The sequence below is a fragment of the Strix aluco genome, chromosome 26 (assembly GCF_031877795.1).
Source record: "Strix aluco isolate bStrAlu1 chromosome 26, bStrAlu1.hap1, whole genome shotgun sequence".
In the NCBI taxonomy this organism is placed as follows: Eukaryota; Metazoa; Chordata; class Aves; order Strigiformes; family Strigidae; genus Strix; species Strix aluco.
Window position 1 is genome coordinate 3,590,322 of NC_133956.1, and position 24,679 is coordinate 3,615,000.

Sequence of the window (24,679 nt, forward strand, 5' to 3'; positions counted from 1 at the left end):
ATCAGGCTAGCAGTGCTTAATACTAGAGTCATGCTTATGCAACATTAGCTGGTCTTCCAGAAAGGATCTGTAGATGTCCAGGCTCTGGAACCTTGCTGGGAAGAAATTCCGGTGTGCACAACATCTCCCAGCTTCACAATTTCACCAGGCTGCTGAGGATGGCCTCGCTTTCTTCATAGTGGTGGCAACAAAGGCCACAAAGCCTTCTTGAGGGAATGCAGAAATGGTCAACAGACTGCCCTGGAAGTAGTTGACTCTGGAGACAAGTGGGCCTAAGTGTGTGGGGGTATCTTCAAAATTTCAGTCCCTTTCCAAAACTCACCTTGAATTGAATCTTGGCTTTACGAAGGCAACCAACAGCTCCCTGAGGAGCAAGATCAGGTGAGAGCCAATGCTTCTGGGTAAACCCAGCCTCTAAGGCCTGGCAGCTTTGTAAGGGTGTGCCATGCTGTGTGTATTTCTATAAGCTCATAAATGCTCGGAAAGTTTTATTGCAAAGAGTCTGCACTGAGCCTTACCTTGCCCCGTAGGCTCTGTGCAAGGCTGGGGATCTGCCATGCGGTGCAGACTCTATTGCTTAGGATTGTTTGGGATCCAGTTGTGCCTTGCACCAGATCCAGATGTAGGAGACTTGCTCTGGTTTCATAACAGTTCACAAAGACAAGAGGAAAGGAATTTGGTGAAAATACAGAACTTTCTCCTCTTTCCTCATTAACGTGGGCTGCCTGACAGTCCCAGTGGCTGGTGTCTCCTTGCTTGTACATTTCAATAGGACTATTATTATTATTAATTATTAACTCACATGTAACTATTCATACCTCTTCCAAGTTACGAGTGCACACTGTTGAAAGAAGCCCTTTCTACTCCATAGAGAGATACAACCCAGGGAAGGTATGCAGCTGGAATACCACTCCTGTTCCCAGAAGACAGCCTCGTGTTCCTTCTTGTTTATGCAGGATGAGGCAGTAATTGTAAAGAAACCAATCAAACTAAATTTATTCCTTTGAGAAGACGAATGGTGAGTAATCCTTACTGAGATTTCAATCTGTGGTTTTGAGGAGGTGTGATATCTGCAAGGGGTTTTAGTGTGACTGAGGCAAAAGGATTTAGCTGGAAGTGACTAATGTGGGTCTTTGTAGTACACACAAAAAAATTTTGCTAAATAATTGGATCTTGAAGCTCTTAATTCTTAAACTCTGCTGATAAAGTCTTTGTGGTTTTGTTCTATGGGGTTCAGCTTGGGGTTCAGTGTAGAAACCAGTCCATCATGAACACCAAACTGAAGCAAGACCTGTGTTAGGAAAACACAAATGTTTCTTTAGGAGATAAGTATCTGCGTACTGCAATGGTATGTGCTGTTTTGTTTGTTCTTTACTATCTTCACTTGGACTTGAGCACCAACTTATAAAATATGTGGCTGTTGCTTTCTCTTTGGTGTGAGCACTGAGGTGACTGGCACCAAGGCGAGTTTAGGTTTATGAATGCAACTTTAGATTTATAGGACATCTTTATCACTGGTTCCCAAAGTGGTTTACGTGGCAAAACTTGTGTACCTGATCGGTATTTGTATTTCAACTCCAAAGCTAGATCAGGTGGGCTGTTGGCTCTGGATGCATTTGCTGCCCTTTCTCTGCCTCCTCCAGCCAGCTTGAATAAGCAAATCAGGGAAAACAGACACATTTATGAGCGTGATGTTCTGTTCTGTCTCCCAGCTCAAAGCACCAAGTAACCAAAGACATTACGAAGCCAGAACTGGAGAGACCCAAAACCCTGCCAGGTTCTGGCCCGTCACGTTCTGGTAGTATGTGTGAGCCCAATGTTAGAGCATCCCTGTGCTGAGATGGTTTCATTTTTGATCTGCTATTTCACAGAGTGCAAAAACACTTGGTGAATCGAGTGGAATTAATGGTACCTCCCACTTACCACCCATCTTGGTACACAGCCCAGTGGTAGCTGATTAACTGTTACCTGTAAAAGTCTTGAAAAGAGGTTAGGAGGTCGTTGTCCCACTGCACAATCTATGCTAGCTCAGACAAGGTCTGGTCTGAGGATTCACAGGTTTAAATCACCAAAACCCAATAATTTATAGATTAATTTACAGTCAGACCTTCACTCCAGTGGAGTCAGTCATTGATGGAAGCTGGGCAGCCATGAGATTTCCCGAGAAATCTGCTGCAAATGTTCATGGACCATTAGGAAGCCCCTGTTGCTGCCTTCCCCTATGGAGGCAGGATTTTGTAACAAGCAGGTTTCATCCGTGTGTTTTGGGTTGCTTTATAACAGAGATTGGTGGTGTCAGTTCTGGCTGCAGATGGGGAAGCTGAGATGCAGGACAGGGTGAAACGTCGTCTTCACGGCAGCTCAACGATCCTAAGCCATGAATTGAGCCCAGACCGAGGGCTGTGCACTTGTTAATGTGGTTTCCTGGTTTCTGGTGGGAGCAGCATCAGGCCGCAGGCAGGGGCAGATCCCTTTTGTAAGTGTGATTTCCACATGAAAAATGCTGACAGCGACTGTGGTCACAGCTTCTTCTGCACTCATTAGTGGGAAATGTAGAATAAAGCCAAGCCAAGTACAGGTTAAAGACGGCTCTTCCTTTCCAGTCTGATCCTTTTCATTCAACTAATGAGTAGACAAAACCACTTGTTCCATCTTTGGGAGGGAGGTGGTTGGGATTTTTCTCCGAGAGTGCCTGGCAGCCCTTTGGGTGCTGAAGTGCCCCCCGAAGTCGGGCTGTTTCTCACCGCTCTGGGGGTCTCCGCGGGAGCCTGGCAGGGTCCGATCAGGGCCCCTTTGTCTCCACGAAACCCCTCGGCAATTGGGAACTGAAACCCTGCAGCCCCAAGACCAGGAGCTGCACAACCGTTTCAGGAAGGGTTGTGTTGGGGTTTTCCAGGAGACATCAGCCGCCCTTCTCTCTGTTCCCCTCCCCGGTTTGGGGGTCATTTCCCTCTCCATTCCCTCCCCGGCTTGGGGGTGACTTCCCTGTTGCCCTGGCAGAGCCGGGGTGCGCGAGGGCAGCGCGTTTGTTCCCCAAACCTTTCCATTTTGGCTCATATCTGCCCGAACCCTTTCTCAGTCAGACCCCGCTCCCCCCTTTCTCCCCTTCCCTCCAGCCCCCTCCGTGGCTGCGGGCTGTAACCGGGGCTCTACCCGCCCCCCCTTTCCCGGGCCGGGGAGGCGGTGCCGGGGGCCGGGCTGGGCGGCCCCGGGGGAACCACCTGCGGCGACCGGGCTGGGCCGGGCTCCCCGCCGGTACCGGCACCCTCGGGGCTCCCCGAGACAGCAGCAGCGGGGCTGGGCTCCCCCGGCCGGGCTGGGGCCGGAGCCCCGCGGGGGAGGGAGCGGGACGGCGGGGGCCGGGACGGCGGCGGCTCCGGTCCCGGCGGGGAGGGGGAGGAGGAGGGGGGGGGGGGGAGCCGGTGTCCGCCTCCTCTGCGGGAAAACGGGGCCCGGGGATGAGCTCCTGAAGCCTGCAGCATCCTCCCGTGAGTATCGGGCGGGTAAAAGCTTGGGTACGCGTCGATATTTTGAATGGGTATAAATTTAACTTTTCTGCTCTAAAGCTCGAAGTTACTTTCTGCTGCCGGTGAAATGGCTGTAAATGGTCGTTTCAGTGGGGTTACTCCGGGTTTACGTGCAAGTGATTGTATTCACCACAGTAAATGCCTGTATGTGCAGCAAAGCTCTTTATCGGTAACTCGAAACCAGAAAGAAACACAGAGCAGATGTCCTCGTAGGATTTTCTGCTAAACTGGTGCTTTAGCAGTTGTTTCGTTAATTGGAAACCTTTAAGGTACAGGGACTGGAACTGATCTGGCAAGTTGTTTCCTCCCCTGAGAGAAGTTTGCACGTCTGTTGAAGGATTCTTCTCTCAGTAGCAGTGTCCTTTCATCACTCTGGATACGCTCAATCTCTTGTCCTGACTTACTCAACCACAGCACTATCAATAAGGTTTTGTTGGTGGTTTTTTTTTTTTGTTGTTGTTGTTGGTTTTTAAATCTGCTGAGCGGAGCACTAGAAAGGGCTGGCAGACTAATATTTAACATGAAAAGAACTAGAAAGCTTGGAGCGTTGTGTTACAGTTCGCTGAGTGTCTCCAGCACAGAACAAAACTATACTGCTTTCATTATTTGGGAACATGCTGATGTTGCCGACAGGTTTGAACTGCGATTTCTGGTTTTTCATGGTAATTAATGTACTTAATGCCCCAGGAAGTCCTTGCTAAAGGAAGCATAGTATTTTGTAAACAAATTTCACTAATGTGATACATTGTGCTGGCTGGAGCGTTTGGGCAGGAGGGTTTGATGCAGCGATTAGGAACCAAGACAAAGGCAGTGTGGTAATCGGTGACTTCATGGCCCCATAAGAAATACTGTCTTGCTGTGTGGACAGGGTTGTGGGTGCCAGGTTTAGACACGGAGGGTTTGCCAAGAACTTTGAACGGTTCTGATGGAGGACAGGGTGTAAGTGTAAAGAATTGCGCTGCCTACGTGTTTGTCTACAGTGTTCTTGGAAGAGGGGGATGTGCCTCATCGATTCAACAAGTTTGCATATACAGTACTTGAAGAAATCTTGCGACTGCTTTTATCCAGCTGTTGGCAAAGTGAAGGGAGTTGCATTTCTATATTGCATATGGAATTCTCTGTTTTTTAATACAGAAAAAACTGGAGGATACGAAACTTGCAGAGGTTCTTACAACAGTATTGAGCTTTGCATTTTTCTGGTAGATGAACAGTTTCAGTTGCAGAAGATCCAGCCCAGTAGCTGGGGAGCATGTTGTACTACATGCTGAGCTGCAGGCAGGGGACAACAGTCCTAAAACTCCAATCCACAACTGGCAGTAGACTTGGCTCCCTTGTTGGCAGTAATTCATGAAGGTTTCCTGTCCAGCCCTGCTCCTATCTGTCGGCTGCTACTGAAAGCATGACTTTTATTACTTACACTAAATTCTTCTCCTCACTTGTGGCAATAAACAGTGAATCAGTCAGGATTTAGTGCACAAAGGAGCTGGAGAAGCCCGTGAGTGATATGCCGAATGCCTACAGTGGTCTTGGATCAGCAGCGACTGTGTTCATGGGGTAGATCCATCAGTGCTGAGCGCCCTGCAGGGTGCTGGCATCTGCCCAAAGCAGCCCCTTCTCCCCGGGGCGCTGTCTCACGTGCTGGGTTCTCATGCCCTTGTGCCAGGCTGGGATCAGTGTCGCTGAAGAGCGGCTGTGTTGGGAGGGGGTTTGGTCGGGGCCGGCGAGTGAGCCTTGACCTGGCCTATTGTTGGGCATGTGGGAGAGGAAAAAAATGTGGTGGGGATGACTGTGCTGCTTTTATTGAGAGTCACAGAAATCAGGAAATGCAGCCAGAACCTATAGTGTTTGTTAGGCCTCTTGGAGAGATGATATGAGGCATGAATGGAGATCACAGAGGAGGAAGGCAAGAAAAAAAGCTGCTGGGATGTCTGAGTCATCCAGTTTCCCACTGACATACATAGTTTAATGTTTTCACAACCACCTCCATGGAGCAACAAAGTTATAACCTAATTCCAGGGGCCCTGGAGTCACGGTTCTTCCTCGTCGTCAGCTGCTCAGGGCCAGTTACCAGTTGGGGATCCCCCTGCCCAGCTACGAGGTTGATGGGGCAGTTGCCTCAAGTGCTGGGCTGGGCGAGTGGGCAGAGGAGAGGGGCTCTGCCCTTTATCACATCTTCCCATTTGGATGGAGACAGCCCCCTGGACCGAACACACGCCTAAATTCATCCCACGTAACGACAGCACTTAACCACTCAGTTGTGGGCTTGCAGAGAAGGTGCTTTTTGGTGGGATTTGCAGTGCTCAGGCTGAGGAGGGTAAATGAGCCCATGGATCATCCCAGCAGCACTGGGGGACGTGGGCAGCCCATCATCTGCTGTGCCTATCCAGAGCGCCGCAGCCTTGCGTGCTGCATGGCCGTTCTGTGCTTCTGCTGGGGGCAGAGTAGAAACCCAAATAATTACTTGGAAAGACAAAGTTTCCTATTTACTTATTAGTCTGTAATGGAAGCCTCAAAACTCTTAACCTAGCAAATGTATTTGTCTTTAGAAAAGAAAAACAAGCGTCTGTCTGCCAGCAAACAGGAGCTGTGTTGATTCACACGCTACGGTTTGTGCTGATAAATGTGGAGAGCCATTCTCTGACGTGAAAGGCAGCTCAGGGTGTGAACTCAAGCCAGCCCACTGTGGGTTGTGGTGTGAGCTGCGGGTGTTTGCTCTGTCCCATGGGAATCTCGGTGTAAGGTAAATCCAGAAGTAGCTGTCGCCATCTCCCCGGCTCCGCTGGACGTAGCGAGGGGTGCCTGAAGGCACTTCTGGGATTGCCTTCCTCCTTGGGTTTGTGGCTGGCATCTACGTGCCGTTGGATAAGTGACTTGCCCACAGGCAATGAAGGGTTCAGTGAACAGAAGGGACTGGCCGGGGAGGTGTGTGATGGTACTGGAACTGGGAGAAGTGGTTTTCTAGTCTGGGAAGCCAGTTCTAGTTTAAGCAAATCATTCACAAATGATACTGGACTCCAGCCGTGGTTTGGCTTGGCTGGGAAGGAAGGTGGAGGGTAGGCTATAGATTTCAATGCATTTGGCTTGTGTGTCTCCTTTTTTTGATTGTTATTGTCCTTATGAGTCTTAATTTGCTTCAGGTAACTCCTTTTTCCTTCTCTTGTCACAAGTGGCTGACAGTATTTTAGCAGTTCTTTGTTTTGTAAGGCAAGTTTCCCATACATCTAGGCAAAATACAAGATGTTTTTCCTGGGTTTCCCCTCTTCTCTTTGGGCTCTGCTCTTCACGAGAGGTCACTGATACCCAGGTGTATCCAATATGGTTATACAAATACATTTTGGTGTCTAAAAAACTCCTTCTTGTCCTTTGTTGTCAGAACCACCACAGAAAGCTGCTTGGCTGCACACATGTAACTTGGCCAACCCTTTACAGGGAAGGGATGCGAGCTGGCCAGACAAGATAAAAACTCCCTGAACTCTGGGAAACTTTGGAATCGGATCTGATTCGTGATCTGCATGCCACAGTAGGAGCCCAGATCTGCCCAGTGCTACTGATGTTAATTAATTTCATGCTGTTCTCCAGCTGGATACGACGCTTTGACATTGTTTTTGTGGTTTCTATTGGTCCTGTTCCAGTAACACAAAATGGGCCATCGAGTTCCTCTTCTCTGAATTGCCTGTGAGAACTGGGCTGTGTGACATCTGGCCTGCAGTGCTTTGCAGTGGCAAGTAAACGACAGCCAGGCAACGTGGCTGGGGGAGCTGGGTCCCTGTGGGAGGGGACGTGCTTCCCACTGCAGGCAGGGCACTGCCAGGGCTGGTGGGGGATGCTGAGCTCTGAGCCCTGCTTGGGGAGAAAACTCTTGAACTGCTCTGTGAGAATGTCTGAACACGTTTCTCCCTTCCTACTAGTCTTCTCTCCAGGCTTATTTCATGTCTCCGTCAGAGGGAAGGTATTGCAGCATGTTCATTAAATGCCTGTCTGCCCTGCTCAGTCTCTGGCTAAGAGGAGGCTGTGTCAGACTCCATCTGCTCAGCAAACGAGCAGCACATCACCATCCCCTGCCCTGTTTTAAAAAGGGTGTTGAAATCTGTCTCTGCTGCCTAGCCTCTTGTAAAAAAAAGTGGTAGAGGCTTTCTGTCCTGAGGGTGCTGGCTGTGCTGCCTGGCTCAGCATCCGCTGGGCCCCAGCTCACGGGGGTAGAGGCTGTTCAGCTTGTTCCCAGGATTTCCAAGCCCGTCCTCGCACCGTTCTGGCTCCTCTCGCCTGCCATTTCCTCCCGTCTCTGGGTTCTCCAGATTCCTGCAGGCTGTGTAAGGGCCTCCCGAGTGTTCCTGTTCTGCCTGGTCACACTGTGAACAAGCGCCAAGCCTGGCTCCAGATACCGAGCAGTGACAAGGCTCCTGATGTCTGGACCATGTCCTCAGCTCGATAGAGGCTCCTGCTTGTAGGAGAACGTAGCTGCAATATCTATTTTTTTTGACACACGTTTCAATGAGCAAAGAGAAATGTTTTGTCTCCCAGAGCAGTTCAGCTGGCCGGAGCGGTGGTGTTTCAAAGGGCTGAGATCACACTGAGATGGGTTTATCCAGCTCTGAACTAGCAGGGAAATGCTTCTCTGTTTTCTATTCCTGGTTCCTTTTTTCTTTCTCAAGCAGTCTTTGCCTTGTCTTTTCTGAGGAGATCTGGAGCTACAGGGAGCATGCAGAAAAGCACTGCAGAGCAGGAATGCAGATTCAGACCAATTCAGTCTGGGTCAGATCCCAGAAATCAGGGGCTTGATCTGCAAGTGATGGGACATTTTCTTTCTCTAAGTGACTGTAGTTACATACTCCATTTAAAGTTACATTTATTGAAAACTTTGGCCCTAAATGAAACCAGTCTCTTCTGAGCTGTGATTCCTTTGCCATACCATAGTCCCTTGGGTTTTGTTTGGGTTTTTTCCTTCTTCATTTCTTATTTGGGATCTTCCATTTAATATGGGACTTTCAGACAGATGCCTGTTTCTGACCTTTAAATAAAAGGTTTAGTGCTGCAATTCCCATGCTCAGAGTTTCAGTCCTAGTCCCCTCTCTCCTGCTTTGGAGCATTTATGGGTTGTGCCTGGAGTAAAGCAGCTGCCCCAATGGAGAATCCAGGTGAGAGGATTTCTACAACAGTGTAATCTCCTGAACTCCTCCAGCCTTTCAGTAAATGGCAGATCCAGTAAGGTACAGAGCAGGGTAATCATTTGTGCAAAAACACTGCTGAATCTGCAATGTTTTTTTTTTAAACTCTCTTTTCTAGGAATCTGAAAAGCTGTAGGGAGTTTTCCAAAGAGGTTGTTGAAGAGGTGAAATGAGTGCTGCAGTAACCAGGCCTTTTCTAGAGCATTACATGCCCAAAGCAGGGTTGACTTGCTGCTGCAAGAACCGAAGCAGACCATCCTCAAGGGCAAGCTGCTTTTTTATGGTTTATTTGTCCAGATCCACCAAATTTGCCACCAACATGCTCTTTGCTGGGACTTCCTTGAACAGTGGAGTCAAATTGTTGGGTGGTGTGGTTTGAGGGGTGCGTGACACGATGCCACTGCCAGGCTCTAACCAAGGGTTCAGCTCAGATTAATTTTCTTGCTTTCTGTTTGAGTGCACACATTGATGGTTTCTGAAATTTGTCACCTTGAGTCTCATTCACCCTCCACCATGACTCATTCCAGCCTTAAGATTCATGCAGGTGCCTGGAGGCATTTTCCTTCTTTCTGAAACAGTTTTTTCTGGGTAATATTTAACTGCTATTTACACATTCTTCCCTCCTGTGCCCTGCACCTGAGTGCTCCCAGGAACACGCATGGTGTGTGGGACCTTACCAGTAGGTAGAGCCACCTTATTGCAAGGAAAGAGCCCGGACTGTGCTGTGTTTGGGGAGTCCATGTGGGCTCAGGGCTGCTGTGATGCTTTGCACCTGCTGCAACACTCATCGTGTTTTCAGTGCATGAGCGCGGGTGGATGTTCTTCACCCAAGCTCTGGTGAGGTTTGTAATCCACCAGACTGCATTTTTCATTCCCAAATCAGAGGTTAATTATGCTGCCAGGCACTGGTGGGACCTGCTGCTCAGAAATATGGTTCTGCTAATATCTCTGTGCATAAAAGGGGCTTCCAGCTCCTGCTGAGGCCGGATGAGCTGGGAATCAGCCTCAGGCTGTCCCTCATGTCCCTCATGTTGATTTTCCTGGCTGAATTGTGTGCATGTGAGCTGCCTTTAGCACATAAGCAGCATTTCTGGGATGCAGTGGCATATCTATACCAATTTGCTGTAAAATGTACTACAGAAGTTCATCCATCCCTTCCAGAAAGCATGGCACTTGCTGCATGGGTATGTACCCCAGATTTCCAGATGCGCAGCCACGCTCTGAGCTATTGAAACTGTGCAGTGATGACTGAAATGGAGGATGCCCAGATACCAAGGGATGGAAAACCCTCAATATCTGCTCGGACAAAGCCTTCTGGTGGAAGAGCACATCTGAGTTAAAAAATGATGTATGGTGGTCTTGACACCATGCAGAGAACTGTGAGCTAGCTCTGGCCCTGAAGGAGGTACAGATCACTCGCGTGTCACGCCGCACTGTTAGAAAAGGCTTTTCTGATTGCAGGGGCAAACAGGAGATAATTACTGACACTGCCTGAGCCTTGGACACCACCTCATGAACCTGGAAATTGGTGTGCTCAGTCTGTGCCTTATTTTGTTTTAAGTCTTGAGACACGGTTCTGTGTTGTTGGAAAGTAAGGAATCCTTTCCCTCTTTGTTATAATAAGGTGGATCCCGTGAGACTTCTTATTTGCCAGCTCTTGATTACACTACTGGTAGTTGGTTAATTTAGCATCTCATGTGTGTACGGTTGTAAGTTAAAAATATAGAATAAGAACCTTCTAATAATAATTTTTAAAAGCTGCCAACAAAAGAAAACCTCTAGCATTCCTTTCGGGAGTAAGCTGCAAAATTGCTCCCAAGTCTCTCTTGGTGTCTGATATATCATCTGTGTGTTGCATGCAAATGGCATTTTTGTTTTAAAATGTTACTCCATTTCCTCTTAAATTAACCACTTCAGATCTAAATAATAAAGTAATTCCATCTTCTGCAAATGCAACCATTGGACCAAATGATTTATTATAAATGTCTTTTAAAGAGCCTTACTATACAATCACAGTACATTAAACAGACCATTTTCTTTTGGATGATGTATTAGTTTAAAATTTCAGTTTCCTTCAGCATTTCTAGATAGAGTGGGTTTTATGCATCCTGACTTCCACAAGTCTGCCTGGAAACTTAGACAAGTAGTAAAGTGTGCCGGGGTCCAGGATGGGAAGTCCCAGACAACTGGCCAGGCCTGGTGGGAAGCTCTTGATGACACATACAATATTTGTCAGTGAAAGAGGGGGAGTTAGGGTATTTAAAAAATAAAAAATGTAACAACAGGCATCAGAGTTTAACCTGACAGGCCCCACTGAATAGTTCTGTGATGTGACTGGAGGTTACGTTTGAGCACTGCAAGCTTTGAGCTGCAGGAACTTCAACAGCATGGTGGTGGCATGGTGGGGTTTTTCCTTTTTAAGTTCAAATCCTGGTTCTGACATGTATTTCACAAGTGTCTAAGCAAGTCTTCTAATCCGAGCGTGCCTTAGATCCTGGGCTGTAACCAGTGGGAAAATATCTCTGGCTTGTTTTGCTTCCATATCATGGCTTGTCTGCATAGGCAGTCCTACCCTGAAGGATCTCCGGTGTTTTGGTGGTGTGAATGCACTTTGCTCAAGATGGTGGAGTTACTGTAGTTCCCATGAATAAGCGCATTCGCACAGAGGGAGAGGAGAAGTGTGTGTGGCCCAGCATTTTAAGGCAAAAACTTAGAATTGGGAAATCTGCAGTTCACAGTCTGGTTTAGACATTGCTCCTGGGCAAGTCAACGACAAAGTCTAGCTGCTTCATATTTCCAGGCATGGCTTTTGAAATGAGGGCATTCCTTTCTGGGGACCTGTCTTCACTTCTTTGGTTCTTGTCATCTGTGTGAACTGAGGGTTTTTAGCCTCTCTCAAGATATAAACCACAAGGTAGAATTACTGTGGTTTGTTTTTTTTTTTTTTTCTTGGTGCTGCTACTGCACAGTAGAGCTGCCTGCAGTTTGTGTAACTTCCCCTGTCTTGGCAAGGAAACAAAATGCTTTTAATATGTGTTTTAACAACAGCTAAACCTGGAGGGCTCATGCCAGAACCTGAGACAAATACTTATATAAAGGTGCTGGTCTGACATCAGGACACGTACCAATACACAGGCTCCGTACAGAGCGGGGTTGTTTGCCTGAGGCCACGTTTATGCCTTAGCTCCCGCTAGCCGGTTTGAACTTGGGGTTTGTTTCCTGCCTACCTCCCTCTTCAGAGCCTCACAAGGTAAATTCAGGCACATTCAGGTCTCACTCAAGCACACTGTGTTTTTATTACTTTCTGAAATTAGAGTCTGCCTCAAACCCCCGGTGATGTTCCCGGTTCTCATGGTGCTGCTGGAAGGTGAGTGTGGGAGCGCGTGGCTGCGCTGCCACGAGGCTGTTTGAATCGAAGATGGATGGTTCGCCAGGTTACAGGGAGCTGAAGCTGAGTTTGTGAATCTTAAATATAAGCCTGTTTCCTTTCCGTGCTGTGTCATGAATGCTGAATTGATTCCCCCGCTGCTGGAAAACAGCAGGGAACAATGAAACACGAAGGTTCAAACCACTCGGTGTTCACTGCGATTAGACAAGGCAAAGCTTGCTGCAAAGACAGGGACGGTCAGGCTGCTCGGACAGAGGCTGGAGCAGAGCTGAAGCACCCATCTGCTTCCTCTGGGGACTGCTCACAAGCCAGGTCCTTGCTCTTGAGCTCAGTTACTTTTAGGAAGGGAGAAAAAATTTGGACTGCCTTAGAAGAATTAACTTCTCCCTTGGATGGGAGTGAGTTTGCTGCTTAGGTTGATGTGTGAGCTGAGCTGAGCCCAGATGGTTTGAGCTGAGCCTCAGACAGACACGCCTTAGCACAAAGCTCCTTTGGAGCAGTGGGAGGGTGGATGTGGATGGTGGCTGACTCCTCACCCTCTTCTTTTGTGGGATAAAGGATGGTGATGGGTCTGTGGTGCAGAATTCTTGCAAAAGAACAAATCTGAGATTCAATCAACTGTCTGGACATCCACCGCTCGTGGTAGAAAGTCCTTCCCACCTCATTTAATAGGATCTGACTGCCTCTTGGGCTTCTTTGATGACATCTTGGAATGTGTTTATTGGAATGAATGCTTTATACCTCTGATAATTTGCTGCTCCTCACCCAGCTCCAGCCACCCTGCTAGTGTTCATGTGAGTTCAGTTCAGTGGCTTTTTGATCATGTAAGATGGTTCTGACATGGCACTGCTCATTTATATCTGCAAGAGAACCTGAGGGAAGAGAATAGCTCCAATTCCAGTCTATTTCTAAATATTCTGGAAGATATTCCCTTTCCTAGCAGCTGTCACGGCCTGTATACTGAGAAAGAAAACCAGAAATCAAGCAAACCAGTGATGGGTTTTGTTGTCCCATTCCTTAGTGGGTTTTGTGATTTAAGACCTTGCCCTGTTGAAATTTTTGGGGAGGAAGTCAAGTCCCAGAGCAGCAGAACTGGCAGCCAGTGCTCTTCCTTAGACCTGGATAAGTAAGGAGGGGAAAATCACCTGTTTTTCAGCCTGTGTTTGCCACAATATAAGGTGAAAACTGTTGAAAGGATGAATTAATTCTCTAATTGAGCTTCTGGGTCAAAACTAGTATATATTACTGCTGGAGAAACAATAGCTGATTTTATGTCTACTTTAAAGCCTGCAACACAGCTTGATGCAAACCCCACCTTTTTCTAGGTGGCAAAGTGCTGAGTTTGTGTGTCTTCCTAACCAGCACCTGCCTTCCCTGGCAGGGAGTTGCCTCTCCAAGTCCAGCTCTCCTGGAAAAAACTCAAACAAACCCCTTTGTTCCCTGTCACCCCTCTCTCTGTGCCTGCCAGGCGCTGCAGGAGCTGTTTGACAGATGAGCTCTGATCCCCGTCGCGTCGGAAACGAGCACGGCCATTCAGCTTGCGATTCGACAGGGCAGGGGGAGGCAGGAAGGCTCTATAAATGGGGGCATTGCTACCACTTGCCAAAACAACCCATACGCTGTATCTGCAGAGGTGTATTAAATGGAAACGTGCCCAAAGTTTAACTTTATGGAAACATTTCCAGCACTGTAATAACGGGGATGCAAAAATAACCAGCAGTGTGTGCCCCCACCCCCAGTCTCGAGAACTATGGGTGAATTAATGGCTCTCAAAACCCCAGGCAGGTGTGTGTGCACAGGGGGAAGTGCATGCTGTGTGTCATAAAGAAGGAATGTCCTGTGATTGCTGTATATCAAAGTCTATTTCTTCTCCCCTGTTATATAGCTTTTATTGAGCACTCTTGATTTTCCAAATGTTTTTCTAAACGGAGTAGTATCCAGGCTGCAATACCCTGAAATCAGGAGGTTCCCATGGATTTCGCTGGAGTTTGCTGGGTCCTTGAGTCTTGCAGCACAGGCTTGGTCAGGCATAACCCTGCAGATTCATAGGGGAGGAATGGAGACAAGACTTGCTATAGGTAAAGCGGCAGAAATAAGGACTAGGACATCCCACCCTGGCCTGAGACACACACCTCGGACCTCTTTAGTTGCTACACAGTGCAGAAAAAGAGGATTTTCAAATTGTGTCTTAGATTGTTACACTCTGTCGGATAAATGAATCCTTTTTGTAAACAGGCGGTTTCACAGACAATAAAAATTCTTTGGTTCTAGGTGACTCATGCACAAATAGCTCACCATTACCAAGGTGGTTTGAACCAGATGGAGGTTAGTAAGTATGAATATTACATGGCTTAATATCAAAATACTCAGCCTTCTTTACTTGGGATTTTTATTTTAGTAGCCAAGGGAGGAGAAAAACGCTTCTGTAAATCTGGAATTTGCACTCTTCTAGTCAGGAGCAACAAGGTAAAAGTTGGAGGTGGCTTTTTCTGAATTATGTCCTTAGTGAAAGTACTTGCTCAGCTTCCCCCAGCCTGCAGCGTGACCAGGAGTCTCTTCAGCCTCTGCCTGTCCATGGTACAGCCTTCCCGGTGTGGTTTCAGACGGACGGGTGGGAGAATAGATGGGGACAGTGCTGTTACTTGAGCTTCGGTGCCTCTCCCAGGTTCCTCTAAGGAGTGTGTAAATCCTTTCGCTGCGCTATACAATAATGCTGGGAAATCTCAAACACAAAATATTTCTTTCAGCGTGGAAAGATCTACGACTACAGTTGATGATCATGTTGCTGAATTAACTTGGCCTTGGCTGAACAAAGGAATCATTCAGTCAGAGAAGAATGACCCAGTTACAGACTTGAGACAGAGTTATTTTCGTTTTTTTAAAGAAAAAAACCCAAACCTTTTTAACTTAAGGGGATTGAAGTATTTGATGAATTGGCCTTGCAGTTCTGATCCTTCATCCCCAGGCAGACATCGACCGCTTCCCTTTCTGCTGGTTACTGATCTCTCTCATTCCTCAAATATCCATTAGTGGGGCCTCCCACATACACATCATGTGTTGACTCAGCTACTGGCCTCCCCGCCCCAAAACAACACCCTGCCTGTCAGAAGCCATCAGAGCTGTGTCCTCCCTGCCTCCCAAATCCGTACTCTGCCACTACCTGTGTTTTATCTGATGGATGCTACTTTGCAGCAACCTTTAGGAAAGCCTCAATAAGGGGGAGGGCAAGGGAGGCTGCCTTTCAGATTTCCAGTTTTTGTTACCAACTGATTTCTATCCACTTTTTCTGGCTATTGTACATCTTGTGCTCTGTAAAATTAAAGCTACTAAGAATGTACCATAGATCCACAATATCCCAATAACAGAGCAGGACAGAGTCCTGCCTGGTTGTACTGGGCAGCATCTGAAATGGGAAACTCAATTCCAGTATCAGATGTTGAAGAATAATTTAATTTTTGATGGATAGTTTGAGCGTATTGGCTCTCTGAAGCTGGGAGCTGAAATGGTATCAGAGGTCTGTTTGAAGTGGTATTCGCACCCTTCTCAGGCTGAAGGAGGCTTTTAATGGCTAAGGTTACTAGTCACATTTAGAAAACATTTGGAAAATGCTCATAAAATCAGTAAATATACAGGCTGCTCTCTCTAGATCTACAATTTTACCCTATCAAAATGCAGGAGCTGGCATATTTTCAGCTATCCCCTTGGAGGTTTGTCCTCTTCCAGTGACAGACCTGAGATGACACTGGCAGGAGCGAGGTGCTGGTCTGAACTCACGGCAACTTTCTGTCGTAGTCACGTTGCGATCTTTTTCTGTCACGGGATAGCTGTTGTTTGTCATGTAACTTTTGGAGCTTCAAGTTAGGGGGTTGAATGTTTTTTCTTCTTCATGTCAGATGAATGAAGCTACTTTAAATTCTATTCTATAAAGGAGTTTTTACCCCTGTCTGTGCTGACTGTTTTTGCCTTCCTTAAAGATATATTACTGAATACTGGGTACAGAATTCTTCACACCTGCTCAGTGATCTGAATCTCAACCTGAAATGATAATCTAAAATCCTAAAGCATTAAAAATATATATTTATCCAAAACTTGTATAACAGCAATAATATACCTGTAACAGCGCATTATTGTGTTTATATCTTATCCTATTAATACTGAGCAGTCCATGTTTTAAGGCAAATTGCTCAAGACTAGATTGTAGCAAAATTTCCACTGACTTCAGCAGGGCCAGATTTTTACCACTAAGAATTTATTAAGAACCCCAATTCAGTGAGCCTGCATTTAGCAGGCTCTGAGTCTTTAATGGATAGTTGCCTAATTATCACTGTCAAATTTTGGTTAATACTTTATGAACTCACTCTTTTTTTTCTTCTGTAGCCAAATCAAGATGACGACTGCTGCACCACTGATCAATAACACTCAGTTCTCAGTAAATGTGACCACAAAGTCTCAAGAACAAAGCCTCTATCAAAGTAAGAAAAGTAGTAGTGGGGTGGTGGCTTTTTTTTTTTTTTTTAAAGTGGACCTTGAACTTAGCAAACTTCAAACAGTACAATGACAACTTTGTAAATAAGACTTTTTTTTCCCCTTTCTGCTTCCCTGCTAGGTTCTGGAGCGATAGTTGCTGCCATCGTAGTAGGAGTGATTATTATTTTTACAGTGGTTCTGCTCATATTGAAAACATATAACAGGTATGTGGCCACGTTCTGTACTTCACTAAGGTGAGACAAGATGAACCGCAATCACTGTTAGGTGTGCTGTCGTCTAACAGACCATTTCAGTATTTGTTGCCAAAAATTTCCAGGAGAATTTAAACTACAATGTGCCTGATTGAAGTGTCCCATATCTCACCGTCAGTGTTCTGTGACTGAATTGCTAAGAAGCAGAAAGAGGTTCTTGATGGAGGGTGCATGATGGAAGCTCTTTTTAGGGATTCCTGTTGACATAGGAAAGGTCTGATGCGTACATCAAGGCTGCCAGAGAGGAGCTTGATTTCTAGAAGCACTGGCTTGTCATTTAATATCTTTGGGATGAAATCCTGACTTTTAAGTAGCTGTTTGATGTAACCTGCTTCTGCGGGAACCTTCCCCATACTTATGGGGGGAGAGACCACAACACACGCCAGCTCTGGTGACAGTTTCATTTTCACCTTTACAGACGCATGAGAGTGAAGCGGGAGCTGGAGCCCAAAAGCACCAAAACAGCAATGCCGCCTGCCTTAGGGCACAACAGCAACAGCCTGTCCCAGCATCCTACTGTGACTTTCATACCTGTGGATATCCACATGCAGAACAGGTAACTGGGAACGCTCATCCTCCCTGGGAGAGAAGAGAGGTGGAATTCTTATTTACGTGGACCTGGGACTCCTCAGCAAAGCCACGCTGCATTTGGAATAGCAACGAGCTGTTGTTTTGTCTGTAGATTGTAATTAATCCTGCTTTCTCTCTTTGGGAGGAAAAATAAGGTCTGGACATGCTTCGTATGACTGAAATCAACTGGTGGAGGCATACAAATCATCAGAAGTGCAGCGAGCCTTCTGACAGAGCTCTGGGTATGGAGAGACTGGATAAACCAAGCCCATTCCTTGGAAGAAAAGGTGCACACTCGTATTTTGTGGAGCCTTTGCTTACTCAAGAGAGTTTGAGCTTTTTCTGTTCTGCAATGACTGGAAGAAAAATTTGGACATGCAAGCTACAACTCAGGTTGGACCTGGGTTTGTTATGATTTATGTGAAACAGGTTTGTAGTCTATTTTATACATGATGGATAGTACAGGAAGTATCAAAATTGTATTTACCTTTGCTCACCTTTCGGGTTTCTAATGCCACATGTGTATCATTTGAGAGAAAAGAGGAAAGATTACTTTTTAGTTTCAAGTGTTTTAAAAATATTTCTATAAACTTGGTAACCTGTCCCTTTCCAACTGAACTCAATGTCTAAGGGTTTTCACTCTCATGCCAAGAACTGCTTTAGGTTCATGACTGGAGTTGCGTTAGAATGTTTTGAGCTACACAAAATCTGAGAAGTTCCTGGCTTGAAAAAGTAGGCAGGGAAAGGCAGTATAAAGCCAGTGAGCCTTTATACAGCCGCTATGTACAACTCACATCCTGAAATGCTTTGTTATCTAATGCAGACTAGGCTTGAACTATTTTTAGGGTGTTTTTTTTTCTAGAAAGTAACGAAAGTGATGTTGTTTTGCAAGTGTGATGACGGTGGGTGTGCAGCAATGCAACAAAGAAATTCCCAAGGATATTCACAGCCCACTGAGTGCGAACACACAGCAGCATTGTCAGACATTCAGTGGCCGCTTGTCTCAAGGGCGTATCAAAGCAGCCCTGAAACAGGCCAGATAGGAAGGATTAGGAAGAAGTTGAGGACTTAAACCCTTAAGCGAGGCTCTGAGAAACATCTGGACTCTTTGACACACACATCTTAAATGTTACAGAACGACTCACCTGAATGGCTGGTCAGGGTGTGAAGGGAGTACTAAGGCCCTAGGCTGGATTTATGGGTTTGTGTGTGTCGTGCACTGAGACACCGCCAGCCGTCAGCGCTGAGCTACTCTGGCCATTACAGGGCTCCAGCCTGTTTGTAGGCCTCAGTAAAACTGTTAGTAGGGTATTTTTAACTCCTTTTTGGGAGCTGTAGAGAAAGAAGTTACTGTTGTCTAACTGAATTGATCACAGAGAGCCTCCAGCTTTAAAGCTTTCTGTCCTGCAGCGGTTCACTTGCTGTTCTGCCCAGAACTGTCACATGGCACCTTAACGCGGTGCCAAAACAAAGCTGACTGATCCTCAGAGTAAAGTGATGAGGGACTGGAGTGATAAGTTGATGTATTTTTTCCAAGATGTGAGTGCATCTCTTGAACAGGTCTTTTACTGACTGGTATTTTTGTGCAGAAACTAAATCCAATTACTTTGCAATTTTTTTTTTTTTAATGAAACTGGAGCACATTTTGAATTCCAGACTAAATATTAAGACAGATGTTTGTGAAGTTTCTAAATCTTGTTGTTAATATTTTACTTGTCCTAGTTCTCTAGCTTATATTTTGTGGCAGGAATGATGGATATAATTCAGAAGGGACTGCAGGTGCCAATTTAATTTTTTTCTAAAAATGTAAATGAGTTAGCCTCCTGTTCCTATCTCTGGATAGCTAAGGATGTTTTCTCAGCATGTTCCATTGTATCAAAATCAAGATCTTTAGAAAAGATAAGCCCCATCTTACTGTTATTTTTTAATGTTACCGGCCAGACCTATTCCTAGCAAATTTTGTTCACTTTCCATTTACAGAATTTTCACTTCGCTTCACTGAAGCAGAATAAGCAATACTCTATAAGCACTTCTAGATTAGTAGAATTACTATTACTGGCAGGAGAGTTACTGCTTTGACTGCACTAGCATTGCTCAATCTGAAAAATTCAAAGCGTGCTGTTTTACCAGTAAAATTTGCCTTATATTGGCACAACTTGGGAGGCCCCCATAATCCGTTCTGACTCCTGTCAGCAAAATCCAGAGCTTATGCTGACCAAGCAAAATCACCTCCTTAAGAAACAAAAATCACTGTATTTCCACTGCACTACCACTGTAACGCTTGTGTAATTTGCTGTGGGTTTAGCAGTTTTCCGGGAACAATCCCATGTTGTCCTTGTCCTGTAATAGTAGCTGCTTCAGTGCTGATTTGACTTGCCCTGTCTAAGCACCGGGCTTCCACTTTCAAACCCCCAGCTTTTGGAAAAGCTCCACCTTAGCAGCCTTTGCGTCCAGCCTTGCCATCAGTAAACCTGCTGGTTAAAAAAAAACCACCCACAAGTGAAAGCTGATATTGCAAATTGGTCTATTAAAGAAATCCCAGACCATGTAAGCCTTTGGAGAGAATAGGCAATGTAAGTGTAATGCATTAATGGTGATTCACCCAAACTCATTAGATTATCCATGAAGCTCTGCAAATTCATACAAAGTTGAACCCTTAGTGGCACAGTGCCTCAGAGGGCCTTTTTGCTCAGCAATGTGATACAAGCAACCTTTCCAGTTCCTTACTCTGTTCTTTGGTTAAGTTTTACAAAACAGCCTCTCTTTACAAAACACCCTCGGGGCTGTATTCAGCAGTGACAGTGAGAATATTTGGTCTGCAGGTCATACAATGAAATATGGCTAAAATTTTTTTCAAAGGGTGTACTCAAAAGTTGGTCTTAGTTGGAATTAGTGTTGGTTTTTTTTTTTCCTTGCTCCTTAAAGTCTTCTAGAGTGAAAGGCTTCAGGAGGTTGGATCCTTCAGTGTCACAGTTGGCACTTTACTGATGCAAGTACACTAGTAAAATGTTTACATTTTCACTTCTAAGTGAGTCTTGTTTCCCAAAACTTCTGCAAGGCAGCTTTCACCCCTTCTGGATCCATCACCCGCCTTATTTCAGCAGAGAGCACGTAGCTCCATCTAGTGTCCTCCCATCTAACAGGTTGCAACGTGTTATTTATCAACAGACAAAACCGTAGAGTAATTCCAAGTTTAGTTGCCGACTTTACTAAATTTCAGAAACTACCTGCACCCCCACCCCAGTCCTTCTTGCCCTTACTCCAGTGCCAGGACTGTCAAGTAGCTGAGTTGGACGCTATGCCAAGTCTAAGCAGATAAAATCAAGAATGTTCTTTGGGTCTTTTTCTGAGTTGTATAACCAATTTATTTTCCAAAAAGACATCTGTAAAACCATGTGTCGCTTACATGTGGCACTTACTAATGACTGCTGATAAAGCAGGAAGCAGCTGTTTTAAGTATAATCTAACTTTATTTAAAATAACTATTTCCTTTTTAGAGGTAAAGGACATATGAGTTTCTTCTAGATAAAGCCCAGGGCTGTTATTTTGGATAAATTTGTATTAACCCCAGTGAACTGTGACTTTACTCTGCCCTCCTCTCACGTCTTTGAGCCAGTAATGTGCCACACACGAGCTTTGCCAGCACAAGACACGTGCTAATTTGTTGTTAAGCGGGATGGAGGGCCAGGCTGCTCATGAACAATTCGCAGCAGGGGAACTCAAGCCAGCCCGCTGCCTTTACTGACCGGGCAGGTGGTGAACACGCACCACGGCGCCGTGCTCGTGTTCTGGGGAAGCACAACAGGCCCGGAGACCTGGGCTGGCAGCATCCCTCACAGGAGTGACCCCTCCAGGCCCCGGGGGTGCTGTGATCCCGCAGTTTTCCGTGGGGCCGCATCTGCCCAGGGTCCCCTGGAACCCGACCTGAGGTGAGGCGATGTTCTGGAGGGCAGAGACCCGGGAAGGAGCCGCTCTTCCCGCCCAAGGCGGCTGACGGGGCCGCCTCAGACCGCGGCCATCATGGCCGTTTCCCGCCTCTTCCTCCGCGCGTGCGCTGTTGGCCGCCAGGTCACGTGACCCGCGCCCCGCCGGAACGTCACCATCTCGCGAGAGTAGGATTCACACCCCCACCTTCCCACAATGCAGCGCGCCGCGAAAGGACGTCTGGCCGCCGCCCCCCTCCCCCCGCAGGAACGCCGCGCTTTCTGATTGGTCGGATCTCGCGCGCGCACCGACCCTCCGCGGCCGCGATCACCAATCGGCAGGCGCCGGAGAGGCCTCGCGGCTCGCCCGGCTCCGCCCCCTCGCTCCCCTCCTCCTCCTGAGCGCGCCGAGCGTGCGAGGGGGCTTGCGGGCGCGCGGTGCACGCCGGGACGGCAGCGCGCTGCGACCAGGAGGAGGCGGAGGAGGCAAGATGGACGCGGGGTTCTTCCGCGTAAGTGCCGGCCTCAGGGGGGGGCCGAGCGGGCGGGGAAGGCGGTGCGGCAGTCCCGGTAGGGGACGAGCGGCTGAGCCGGGCCGCTGCAGGCCCCGCCGCCGCGGGCGAAGCCGCTGGTGCCGCGTTCCCCCCGGAGGAGCGCCGCCGTGCCCCCCCGCCTCCGCCCTGCGCAGGCTCCTGTGAGGAGCCGCCGCGAAGAAAATGGCGGCGGGAAGTAGGCCGGTGCGACTCGGCCTATCCGCGAGGCCGTGGCGCCGGCGGGCTGCGGGCGAGGGAGGGGAGCGGCCGGGAGGGGACTCATCGCCCCGGGACCAGGCTCGCCGGAGGGGGCGGCTGCTCTGTGCGCGGCGGGGCCACATGTGCCCGCAGCACGGGCTCCATTGCCGCCCCCGGGGGCCGCGCTCGCCCGACCGGGCCCCGCACCCCCGTGCGGCCTGGGGCGGCCGGTTCGTGCGTTGGGCCTTGGGGCGGCCGGGCCTCTGACCCCGCTGGGGGAAGAGGGGTCCCCCTGCGGCAGGGCTTGCCCTGTGCGGGCTTGTGGCGCGGCAGCCTCCCGAGCTCCGGTCTGACGGCCCTCAGATGCGAGGAAGTGTGGGAGGAAAGGCCGAGGGGCAGATGGGAGGCGAACCCGATTTTGCAGTGAAATGCGCTTTGGTGTCCACATTCAAAGCAAATAAAGCTGCCCTTTTTTTAAGAGAGACATTTTTAATCTGTGACACGAAGGGTATTAAGTGTATTCAAAGCAAAAAGAAGTTATGCTTTGTTTTTAGGCTGGTATTTGGGGTTTTTTTTAAAATCATTGAGTTTTTCTTTTCTGTTCTTACAGCTGTGCTGTATTTTCTGCAGACTATTAAGCAGTAACCTACCTAGGGTATATTTCTTTTCAGCCTTTTCTCCCATTAATTAGAATGAACCTGATTTTGGGGGGTTCCTTGACAATTCTGAAAACCAGTTTAACTTTCCAGGATTCATTCACATGTTCAGCCCATTTATTTTGTATTCCTGCAACTGGGATGCTTTTAAAACACAAGGACACACATAACCCTTCACTTAATTAAATTTTGTGTTAACATGCTAGACTGAGAAAAATAATTATGAGTTAAATCTACACTTGTTCTAATGCAAGTGTTAAAAAGTTTATAAATCAAGTAGTTATAATTGACAGCAGAATTACTGGGACTGAAAACACTGAATTAGAAATCTAATATTCTTTTAAACTGACCCTTGAAAGGTGATTGTTTATAAAAACAAAAGCAATGTGGCCCTGGAACAGGTCTGTAAAAAGTGTTCTGGTCTAATTTTAGTCTGGGTTCAGGAGAAACCGAAGTTCTTGTGGAAATTACAAAAGTGCAGCAGAGCAGCAGTTTGGACTCACCTTATCAAGAAAGCTGCTGTTAATAATTCTTCAGGTCTTCACACTTCTGTATTTTGTCTCTGCCTTGAAATTCCTGTGCTACTGTGCTCTGTCTTGTTTGGTCACTCTTGCTGCTTGTCGTGTGTTATAAACAGGCTAAGAGAAATTTAATTCCTTTCCATTTCACTTCTGGGTTGTGAAAGAATTAAAAAAAAAAAGTATAGAACATTAAATTCTTGAGTGATCTGACAAGTAGTGCGTTTGTTGCTAATGTGTTAAGCCCCGCAGTAGACTGCAGATATTATCAAGAGTTTTAAACAGACTTAATCCTCCTGGTAAGTGCCAGTGCCACAATCAGTCTTTAGGATTCCTGTGCTCCAGAATAGCAAATGGGAGTGTTACTGGTTTGTTTGTTTTCAGTATCTGACAGGTTCATAGTGTGTTACATTGCTAATTTAAGGTGCTTTCTGATCAAATGGCGTGGTTAAGTTACCTTAGAATTTGAGCTTTTTCTTACTTATTTTATTTTGGTTCCTTAGCAGCTTATGTTATTGCTGGTACTCAACCCCTTGTTCCATGCATAGGAAATTGCATGTGTTAAATTCCCATGTTTTCCATCAGTCAGGTTGGTTTCCTGAATAAACTTCACTTCATGAGTCAACTGTGGATTTGTTTTGAATCATTAACAGGTCATCAGTATTGGGATGCAGTTCTGCACATACTCTTGTTCATGTGTGGTTCTGTTTACTTCTGTGCAAGTAAATTTTCCAGAACTGGACTTTCAAGCCTTTCAGTTCCAAATGAATTAACCTATAGTTTCTGTTCATGAAAGTGGAACGAGTTGGTGAACTTTAACAGAGCATGATCAATAAAATAGTATTCTTTGTACTCTTGCTGGCTCCATGTTGGCTGATTTGCTTCAGAGAAATTTACCCAAAGGTTTCATAGATGTCACTGTAAAGAAATACGACTTTTTTTTGTTCTTGGACAGAGGAGAAAGAGCTTATTCCTTCTAAGGAGTTTGTGAATTCCAGCATAAGTCCTTTTCATAGCAATTTGATACTACTCTACTTTTAAATTTGGAAGTAGTATGCCAGGGAGATTATATGATTAAGGTGTCACTGTAGAGCTCAGGAGCCTGCTTACCCCTAAAACTTCCAACAGCAGATGAAGACTATAGTGCTAAAATTGAAAGGCACCTGAAAAGGCTTATTTTGCCTGAAAAGGTGTATTTGCTACAGAATGGTATGACTGGTGTTGCTATGCACTGTCCAGTGCAAATAGTGGGAAATTAATACTTGAAGATAGTTGAATGTCATGCAGACTAAAAATCTTATTTCCTGTGCTTTAGGGAACAAGCGCAGAACAGGACAATCGCTTCAGCAACAAGCAGAAGAAGCTGTTGAAGCAGTTGAAATTCGCAGAATGCTTAGAAAAGAAGGTAAGCTGATTAGGATGAGATAGGAAGTAAGACACAGGAATCAAAGACAATTTTCAG

At 46.6% G+C, this 24,679-nt stretch overlaps 2 protein-coding genes across 12 annotated transcripts in view; both read left to right on the top strand.

Moving 5' to 3' along the window:
• Nucleotides 1-883: 883 nt before the first annotated feature.
• Nucleotides 884-18,007, top strand: NCMAP (non-compact myelin associated protein). Of its 3 annotated transcripts, none has more exons than XM_074807161.1 (5): nucleotides 884-1,018; nucleotides 16,458-16,552; nucleotides 16,687-16,771; nucleotides 17,238-17,375; nucleotides 17,535-18,007. In XM_074807161.1, the coding sequence occupies exons 2-5, from the start codon at nucleotides 16,468-16,470 to the stop codon at nucleotides 17,563-17,565; spliced, it is 339 nt and encodes a 112-aa protein (XP_074663262.1). In that variant the 5' UTR covers nucleotides 884-1,018; nucleotides 16,458-16,467; the 3' UTR covers nucleotides 17,566-18,007. The 3 variants fall into 3 exon arrangements, with proteins under 3 accessions (XP_074663262.1, XP_074663261.1, XP_074663263.1); XM_074807160.1 differs by lacking the exon at nucleotides 884-1,018 and adding an exon at nucleotides 3,370-3,488; XM_074807162.1 differs by lacking the exon at nucleotides 884-1,018 and adding an exon at nucleotides 3,370-3,488 and having other exon boundaries at nucleotides 17,238-18,007.
• Nucleotides 18,008-21,543: 3,536 nt separating this feature from the next.
• The window catches only part of SRRM1 (serine and arginine repetitive matrix 1), a 19,891-nt gene continuing 16,755 nt past the window's right edge, over nucleotides 21,544-24,679 (top strand). For 6 of the 9 annotated variants that reach the window (XM_074807376.1, XM_074807374.1, XM_074807375.1 and 3 more), the window contains exons 1-2: nucleotides 21,544-21,824; nucleotides 24,533-24,622. In XM_074807376.1, the coding sequence (XP_074663477.1) occupies nucleotides 21,804-21,824; nucleotides 24,533-24,622 (111 nt within the window). In that variant the 5' untranslated portion in view covers nucleotides 21,544-21,803. The remainder of the gene's footprint in view (nucleotides 21,825-24,532; nucleotides 24,623-24,679) is intronic. The other 3 variants (XM_074807381.1, XM_074807378.1, XM_074807383.1) reach the window with 2 other exon arrangements.

Excerpts from the sequence above, each read along its gene's own strand:
- NCMAP (XM_074807161.1), top strand. The coding sequence starts at position 16,468 with ATGACGACTGCTGCACCACTGATCAATAACACTCAGTTCTCAGTAAAT. Across the intron at positions 16,772-17,237 it reads ATATTGAAAACATATAACAG|ACGCATGAGAGTGAAGCGGG; the intron begins GTATGTGGCCAC and ends TCACCTTTACAG. Across the intron at positions 17,376-17,534 it reads GATATCCACATGCAGAACAG|GAAAAATAAGGTCTGGACAT; the intron begins GTAACTGGGAAC and ends TCTCTTTGGGAG.